Consider the following 9,422-nt stretch of genomic DNA (forward strand, 5'->3'; position numbering starts at 1 on the left):
CCCCCAGAGCCAGCTGCTGACTGTCCGTCTGTCCCCCGCTGGAGGGGAGGCAGAGGAGGGCATTCTCCGTCTGAATGGGCCCAGCCGCTGGCCCGTGGGGCTACTGAGAACGTACCACTGCCCGGTCCCAGGGGCAATGGGCTCCGTGTGAAATACGCCTGGGCTTTCAGGCATCAGACCGTAAAGCAGCTTGAAAAGAACTGGTTCTGTTGCATTGACACCATTTTGTAAACGTCGGGTTAAGTAAGACACCGGTGAAGGTTCACCCACCTGCTCCTCCGTCAGGCTACACGAGAAAAGCTAGTGACCCGTGTGGCTCACACTCCATTCCCGTGGGCACTGCTGCCCTCGGACACGTCCCCCCTCTCTGTGGCCTTGCCTACCCACACCGCACCCCCAGAGTCCTCCGTGGGCTCTGTGATGACCTATCTCCTGGGAGCCCATCTCCTGGAGCTCCCCCGTGGCTCAGCCTGGCCCCTGGCCCAGCGTCTGGTAACAAAGAAAATGGCTTCTGGTGACCAGCCAAGCTGGCTGGGAGGCGTCCGTCTGTTCACCAGGCCGGGGTGCCCACCGAATAACCCTGCCAGAGCCTGCTGCCCAGACAATGGCCCTTTACTCCCACGGGCTCGGACTCGCGTCCAACGCTGGGCACTGGCTCTGGCCGGCCCTCCCTGCGCCCGAGGGCTGATGGAGCAGCAACAGTGCGGCCCCATGGGTCCTCTGGGAGGCACCTCCCGGGTCTCAGCTTTGGGGGAGAAGGTCCTTGGGCCCCTCTTTTCCTTCCTCTGCCACCTGAGCACAGCTGCTCAAGAAGAGCCTTCCTGCCCTTTCACGGCCTGAGGCCCACAGAGAGGAAAGTCTCTCCCAGGAACGTGGGTACCAGGCTCTGGACCCCCACCACCCCAGCTCTTTGCGAATGCTGAGCAGAAGTCATGTGTGATAAACTAATCAAGGGACAAGGAGGTGCAGGGTAGGGAACTGACACAGCCCTGCTGTCACTGCAGCTGACAGTGCCTGTACAGCAAGCATGTTAAATTCAAAGGCTAACACGGGCCAAATAAACAAGGCATGCGGCCCGTGGGCTGCGAGTTTGACATGCTTGCTGTACAGGTTGCTTGACCTCTACGGTCTTTGTAAAGCAAGGTACCCGGGGTGGGGGTGGAATAGAGTGGAAAGCGCACAGGCTTTGGGTTTAACGACCTGGGTTCAAATCCCTGCCCTACGACCAGCTGACTTGTGTGACCTTAGGCAAGTTAATTCACCTCTGAACCTCTGCCTCCTCAACCATATGTTGGGTAGAAGAACGCAGGCGGGCCCTAGCCAGTTTGGTTCAGTGGACAGAGTGACTGGTGGGTCCCGGGGTTCAATTCCAGTCAAGGCCACAGATCTCGGTTGCAGGCTCCTCCCAGCCTGGGCCCTGGTCAGGGTGTGTGGAGGCAACCAAAATCGATGTTGTTTCTTTCACATCGATGTTTCTCTCTGTGTTTCTCTCTCTCTTCCACTCTCTCTAAAAACCAATGGGGAAAAAAATATCCTCGGGTGAGGATTAAAAATAAAAGAACCCAGACCAGACCGCACAGGAGTCCATGAAGATGGAATAATACAGGGTAAGCACCATTACGTTGTTGGATAGCCCAGGATGCTCCTAGCCCAGTGATGGCGAACCTTTTGAGCTCGGCGTGCCAGCATTTTGAAAAACCCTAACTTAACTCTGGTGCCGTGTCACATCTAGAAATTTTTTGATCTTTGCAACCATAGTAAAACAAGGATTTATAGTTTTGATATTTATTTTATATATTTAAATGCCATTTAACAAAGAAGAATCAGCCAAAAAAATGAGTTTGCGTGTCACCTCTGACACGCCTGTCATAGGTTCGCCATCACTGCCCTAGGGTCAAGTGGTTGAGAGAAAAGCCTGTGGGGTCTCACGGACCCGAGCGCATTTGAAACCCAATTCAGCCCAATTAATTGCTGTGCAACTCTGAGCAAGTGCCTTAACTTCTCTGAACCGGTTTCTTCCTCAGTAGGATGGAAAGTTAAAAGCCCACTATGAAGAGATGAGCCTTCCACGAACACTCCAGACGCTGCAATATATGCCCGTTTTCACATGCTCATGGCACCCTGAACTTGGTGTTCAAAGTTCTTATCATAGCTGGTAATGACACCTTCACATGCTTAATTTATTTCTGACTCACCCAGTAGCCCAAGTACACACTCAACCCCATGCAGGGTACTGTTTTTGCTCACCCCTGTGGCCCCAGCATCCAGCACAGTGCCTGGCGCCGAGAGGAGGTGCTCAATAAATACTCGTGCAACGATCAGAAAGTAGAATATAGCTCAGCAGCTTAACGCAAGGCAGACCTGGATGCATCACAAGTGACAGCTACAATTACCCTCATTACTAGACAGATGCTGCTCTGGGCGGCTTCCCTCCCACACGGTTATCCTCAGCTGCCTTTTCCTACATCTAAGATCTTCCTGTGGGTGACCTAAATCTCCCAGCAGCAAAGCAAGCCCATTTCCTTTGGTTTTTACCTTGGGACAGGTGAAAATATTGCCCGTAACTTTCAGATTGAAAAACTCTGTGGGAGTCTTCCCTACAGAAACTAAAAACCCCCTCAAATTCCTTCACCCTTTTCTTACCAAGCGTGCTCCACGCTGCGACCATCCACGTGGTTCCACAGGAGGTTTTAAACTCAGCAGCCACACACCCCTCGCCCCAGTCACCCAGGAGCCAAAGGACTCGGCCCACAGGAGATGGAGTTACTGGGCTCCCCAGGTCCCACCGGGTCCTGGTCAGCGGCCACCCACTCTGGAGGAAGTGCTCCCATGGACCTGACCTCCCTCTGGCCCAGACTTACTCCGTATTTTATAAATGGAGAAACCGAGGCCCGGGGAGGTCAGGTCCACACGGCTTTGGGGGCAGTGCCTAACCAGCAGGGACATGAACAGCATCCCTGCTCTACCCTCCCTTCCCCCTGCGGGAACCCACCCCAGGCCCCGCTCTGCTGCCTCCTTCTCCTTGGCCGCCTCTCACCTGAGCATCACAGGTCAAGGCCCCCAAGGGGAGAGGCTCCAGCCATCCTCACCCTTGATGCTGTAGAACCTTGAGTCTCAGCTGGGGCCCCACTCCAGGGCCCAGGACGAGGCACAGAGGCGCCTGCCCTCCGCGGAGGGCCCGTGGCTCAGAGCACTACAGGTGCCGACTCCTTTTCTCCTCCCCACAACCACCCCGCGCCCAGCCCACCCACCCACAGCCGCGCACACCGAGCCCCTTCTACCCAAAACAAATCACCAGCCACTTCCTCTCCCAATCAGCCAACGAGCAGCCCAGCTGGACTGGAATCAAAGGAGTTCTCACTGAGCCCTTCCTCCCTCCACAACGACGGCCCCCACCCCCAAATCTAGATGCAGATAAAGACAGAGATAAATTCCAGTTATCGAAGCATGACGGGTGACTCAGACCCTGGGGACAGGAAGACAGCCTGGACAGACAGACAGGCAGACCCTCCTACCCCTGGGCACACACCGAGTCCCCCTTAGGCAGGCTCCCAGTCCCAGGCTGGTCCTGAGTGGGTGGTGCCAAAGGCATTGCCAGGGAGAGGGCCATGCCGCAGGGGTGGGGCAGGGCCGAGTCCCAGGGGAATGGCGCTTCCTCTCAAAGCTCCAGAGAGTTGAGAGCCTCAGGCAGCCCTGAACAATAGCCCGAGGCGTGGGTGCCCAGAACGGTGCCCCGGTGCCACATCCTGCCATTCTTCTCCCAGGCCGCACCCTGCCACCCTTCCTGGCTCCGCCCGATCCTATCTCCGATGTTTACTGGGAGCTGGGGGCTGGGCTGGCTGCAGACTTGAGACAAAGCTTTCCTGAGAGGCCCCTCACCTTGCTCGGCCTCTGTGGGCCCAGGGCGGGTGCCCATCTGGTTAGGCCAGCTCAGGAGGGGGCCACAGCCAACACTCCCAGTCCTCGGACTGCTCTGGGCTGGCCAAGGTGGCAGAGCCGCCAACACCAGCCAACGGAGGCTCCCTGAATGCCCAGCGCCTGCAAAGGAGGCAGCGCCCCCCCACCCCCCACCTCTGGTGCAGAAACCAGCTCCAGACAGAGCTCCTTTGTCCCTGACCCCCCACCCCCACCCCGGCAGGTAGGACTGGAGGAGGTGGGAGAGACAGGAGCTGTGATGTTCCCATCCACAGCCCCGTCCGGTTGTCAGGTTGTCAGGCCTCCGCGGCACCCGAGCCTGCTCCCAGCCCAGAGGGAGAGCCAAGGAAAAGAAAGAAGGGACAGAGGGGACTTCCAGCAGTGCCACGGAGGTTCCCAGGGGGATGTGCACCCTCCCAGCCTGGGTAAAACAGAGAAGAGGTAAACAGGATCCCCAGGGGTCCCTTCTCTGGGGCCTTCCTGCCTTCGGGACCTGATGCTGTGTCCCAGGCAGGGCTGGCACCGCAGAAACGATGCAGCCAGGCCTGACTGGCTGGTCAAAGGCCTCCCTTTGGGGATAGCTCTGAATACTGACCAAAGGAAGGGAGGCAAAAAAATAAACAGCCCGGCCGGCGTGGCTCAGTGGCTGAGCATCGCCCGATGAACCAGGAGGTCACGGTTCGATTCCCGGTCAGGGCACATGCCCAGGTTGCGGCTTGATCCCTTGTGTGGGGTGTGCAGGAGGCAGCTGATCAATGACTCTCTCTCACTGATGTTTCTATCTCTCTCTCTCCCTCTCCCTTCCTCTCTGAAATCAATAAAAACATGTATTTTTAAAAAATAAGTAAAAGCATGCCGCGGTAGAGCACTCACTCAGACTCACTACTGAGTGGGGGGCTCGCCACTCACTCCGCCCCACCCAGGCCAGCAGAGGTGGCTCTGCGCCTCGGCCTCACCGATGCCCTGGCCCCACTCTCCCTCCACCCAGGGGACAGGACCCGGTCCAGCGGGCAGATCTGCCTCTGTCACCGGGTACAGGAATCGAGCTGCTTTCAACCTGAGTCACAGCCAAGGAAGAATTAGTCCAAAGAAACCAGGGCCACTGTGGGAACTTACGGAGAAGCCTCGCCTCTCAAACCCTGGCTTCTCCGTGTGGAAATGAAGGTTCCAACACCTACGTAGCGATTAGAAGGTAACACACAGTTCAAGAATCTGGGGCAGAATGTGTGTTCAGGAAAAGAACGAGGGAGAGAGACCTAAAGCAGAGAAGGCTGTCTGTCTCCCTCCCCAGAGCTCCCGGCAGCAGGCAGGCCGTCCTGGCTCTCCTGGCTCTCCGGGGCGGGTAGGTGTCACCCTCCCGCATGGCGTCCTGGCGAGGCTAAACAATGGGCTTTGTTGTCACCACAGGCTCCCTGTGCGAATGAACATGGGAAGTGTCCACTTCTCCAACTCCAAAACCAGCCAAATAATAACCATCTTGAAAAATTATGAGGAGGATCAAATGTGATGTTTGCCGAGAGCAGAAATAAAATAGGCTCCCTGATCCCTCCCCACCACACTCTGGGGAAGCTCCCCCACCCAACCCCAGCGTGGGCATGTCGCCCTCTTCCTTCTCCATCCGCCCCCTGAAGGTCTCCCTCTTTGCCCTCTCAACCCCGGCAGGTCGCCCTGTCACTGCTCCCAGTCATCCTGGAATCTCCCGGCAGGTGCCAACGCCGAGTCAGGGGTCCAGGCCCCACAAGCAGCGGACTGGCTGGAAGGACCAGAACTGGCCGGGGAAACCTACAATCTGGCCAAGCCAACGTGCCTGCCCTTCCCGGCTGATGACCAGTTTGCAGAACTCCTGAGCCACTCAGCCCCCACATCTCCTCCAGAGCCCCCCCACCCACCGTTCGAGGGTGAATGTTCCTCCAGCCCCTGCGGCGCCTCCTGTGGGGCTAGGGCAGTGATGGCGAATCTTTTGAGCTCGGCGTGTCAGCATTTTGAAAAACCCTACCTTAACTCTGGTGCCGTGTCACATCTAGAAATTTTTTGATATCTGCAACCATAGTAAAACAAAGACTTATATTTTTGATATTTATTGTATATGCTTAAATGCCATTTAACAAAGAAAAATCAACCAAAAAAAATGAGTTCGCGTGTTACCTCTGACATGCGTGTCCTAGGTTCGCCATCACTGGGCTAGAGGAACGACCACAGAGGGGAAGGCTCCAGTGGGAACCAGGCTGGATGCAGTCTCAAGGACAGAGTGACGGAGGCTCTGGGACATGCGTGTAGTAGTTGTTTAAACCCCAGACCCTCTCACCAGGAGCACGGACACGCCCACTTCCTCTCTCAGCCCACCACTCTGTCCCCAGACAGTACTGATAATATATACCCACAGTGTGGCTGTGAGAAGCAATACCATACAGGCGAAGGCAGTGCCTGGCACACGGCCACATGCCACATCTGTAATGGACGTTGCCATCATAATCGAGGTGGCGGGAAGAGTGAGGACCCCAATCCCATACTGCTCTAAGTAGGAGCCAGGGAGCACTTGAGACGTAGCCTCTTTATGCCACGGCTTCTTAGAGTAAGTGTTGGATATAAAATGCTTAGCACAATGCCTGGGCCATAGTAGACTGGCCCTTAGTACTGCTGCGGATGAATGAATGAATGAATGAATGAATGAATGAATGATCGTGCTTCCAAGGAACCTGTGCCAGCAGAGCACTCAGCCCCAAGCCAGTGTTCGGTTTGGGGGACTGTCAACGTAAGAGCGTTCCAACCTGTACAGACTTTCTGTGAGTTTACTAGTATTTGAGTCGACAGTTGCCGGAAAGCAGAACCTCAATGTACTGAGATAATGCTCCGGAGAATGGTGGTTTTTCACCTTGTTTTATAAAACATTACCATCAAAAGGAGCCATAAGTGGGTTGCATGAACTCCACTGGTGATAGATTAGGGAGGCAGGAAAAAGCAAAGTGGGGAAACCTCTGGGATTGGATAAAAAGTGAAATGATAGGCACATACTTATTTTTTCTTAGGTGGGAGCAGGATAGTTGACAGTCAACAATTAATAGCCCTGGCCGGTTTGGCTCAGTGGATAGAGCGTCGGCCTGTGAACTGAAGGGTCCAGGGTTCGATTCCAGTCAAGGGCACATGCCCGGGTTGTGGGCTCTATCCCCAGGAGGCAGCCAATCAATGATTCTCTCTCATCATTGATGTTTCTAGCTCTCCCTCTCCCTTCCTCTCTGAAATCAATACAAATGTTTGGGGGGTGGGGGGACCCACAACAATAATTAAGATAACAATAACTATGAGGAAATCTGTGGGCTGCTCCCTGCCATTTACTGTGCCCTGAAGGGACCAGAGAAAGGGAAGCTACAAGTTACCCTGACATTCCAAAGGTATGCTATCTTAGATGCAAAAAGACAATAGGCTCAGTAAAGATCGAAGCTGATCTTCGTCAAGGAAGATACTGGCCTAAGACATGACTACCCACCACAAACTGCTTTTTAATTAAAAAGTTTAATTTTAGACCATCTTTTGTGGTTACCTTAGGTCTCTGAGTTTGCAAGGCCGCCATGTAGGCCTTCCCTGAGTTAGTCAGGTCAGCCTGTGGCCCCTTTTTGTCCACAAGACCTTTCTTAAAGGCGTTTCCATTATCAGCCTCCACACATCCGTGAGCCCACAGCCCCCTCTCAAAGTGGGCACCTCCACACTGCATCCTGGGGGCCCACAAAGGTATCTGATTCCTCCCCTCGTTCCTGCCTCAGCCACCCACTGCAGGGGCAGGGGAAATGGGCCAGCAATCAAGACGGGTGAGTGGTACAAGACAAAGAGGAGTCGGAAAACCCTGGTCTCCAAGAAGGCCACCAGTGGTGTTGACAGAGCACAGGCTTGAACCCGACCTCAGCACATAACCAGCACATCCACCTCAGCCTCTTCGCCTCCTGCCTCCTCCCCGCCTCCTAAGATATACTCCCCATAAGGCCTGGGGCTTCCAGAGGGTCCGACCTTGAACCTCCACGAACATCGAGCTCCACAGCTTGAGCAGACAATGGAGGAGCATGATGACCAGCAGCCCCGGGGGCTGGACCTGGGTGCACTGGCCTCACCACCTTTGGGCACCCCACTCAGGTCTGCTGCTTCCCCCCACCCCTCCCCACTGCAGGGGTTCTGGGTGGCCGCCCCTTCTGCCTGTGGAGGCCTAATCACCAGCATCTCCCCCAGACGAGCTCGCTCATCGGAAACCAGTGCAGCTGCTCGGGCTCAAGCAGCCTTCATCCTTCCAGTGAACAAGCTGTTCCGTTCTTTTTCTCGGCAAAGGCCACGTTTCCTCCCATTATCTGCCCCATCGACAGCCACGCCTGCCGCAAAAGCAAGATTTCTTTTTCCTTTTATTTTCATGGTCCCCTTTATTTATGGGTTATGTTTTCTCTTGGCTCTGACTCCTTTTCAAAAGGGCAGGGAAGCAAGGGGAGGAGAGCAGCAACATCTTCTCCGATTTCATCCAAATGCTCAGCACACAACCCCCAAGGCAGCCGGCCTGCACCCCACTTCCAGCCTGGGACCCAGACTTCCAGCACCAACTGAGGCTGGACCACCCCAAGCAAGAAAAGAGCCAGCTCTGGCAAAGGGGTGGGGTGAGGTAGGATCTGGGGAGGGATCTTAACCTCTGGAGCCCACAATGCTAATAATAATAAGATAATAACTGTAGCCCTGACCAGTCTGGCTCAGTGGCTAGAGTGTCGGCCTGTGGACTGGAGTCCCAGGTTCGATTCCGGTCAAGGGCATGTACCTTGGTTGCAGGCACATCCCCAGTAGGGTGTGTGCAGGAGGCAGCTGATCAATGTTTCTCTCTCATGGATGTTTCTAACTCTCTATCCCTTTCCCTTCCTCCCTGTGAAAAATCAATAAAATATATTTTTTTTAAAAAGATAATAACTGTACACTCAAAGTACTTAACACGTGAGTCCTGGACACTAACCAAGTAGATGGGACTCTGGGAACAACCAGATGAGTTGGCAGATGCCAGCCGCCATCAAATGGGTCACTCTGGTGTGCAGTAGCTGAAGACCCCTTGGGTCGTAGCTAACATTTACTGAGCATTTACTTGGCACCAAGCACTGTTTGAATCACTTTTACTTACATTGATGCATTTCATCTTCATGATAATCATCTGAGGTAGGTGGTATTATTATTCACAGCAGTGATTGCAGCCTGGTGTCAGAACCTACCTCTCCACCAGACGACGGGAACAGGAACAGGAACCGAGCACACAATATGCTAAGTGCCATCTGTGGGAATTAGTTCTGTAATGCTTTCAGCAGCCCTGAGAGGCAGTTACTATCAGCATCTGCTTACCTATGAGGACACAGGGGCTTCAGGAGGCTAAGCAATTGCCTGAGGTCACAGCCAGTGAGTGGTGACCCGAACCAAGAGACTGGCTGTTGAAGTCCCTTCTTTTAAGCGCTGGACTAGTCTGGCTTCTCTGCCCCAAGAGCCCTGGACAGTGCTCCCTG

The 9,422-nt window shown here is 54.7% G+C and overlaps 1 protein-coding gene across 5 annotated transcripts in view; it reads right to left on the bottom strand.

The window, feature by feature from the left end:
- Window positions 1–9,422, bottom strand: part of SOX13 (SRY-box 13) — a 44,727-nt gene that overhangs the window by 15,889 nt on the left and 19,416 nt on the right. The window contains exon 1 of one of the 5 annotated variants that reach the window (XM_006771989.2): window positions 3,038–3,192. The exons of 2 other annotated variants lie outside the window; for them this stretch is intronic. In XM_006771989.2, coding sequence (XP_006772052.1) covers window positions 3,038–3,045 — 8 coding nt within the window. In that variant the 5' untranslated portion in view covers window positions 3,046–3,192. Of the gene's footprint in view, window positions 1–3,037; window positions 3,193–9,422 lie in introns of those variants that run through there. 2 more of the 5 variants (XM_006771990.2, XM_006771992.2) reach the window with 2 other exon arrangements.

Source organism: Myotis davidii, unplaced genomic scaffold (assembly GCF_000327345.1).
Source record: "Myotis davidii unplaced genomic scaffold, ASM32734v1 scaffold246, whole genome shotgun sequence".
Taxonomy (NCBI): Eukaryota; Metazoa; Chordata; class Mammalia; order Chiroptera; family Vespertilionidae; genus Myotis; species Myotis davidii.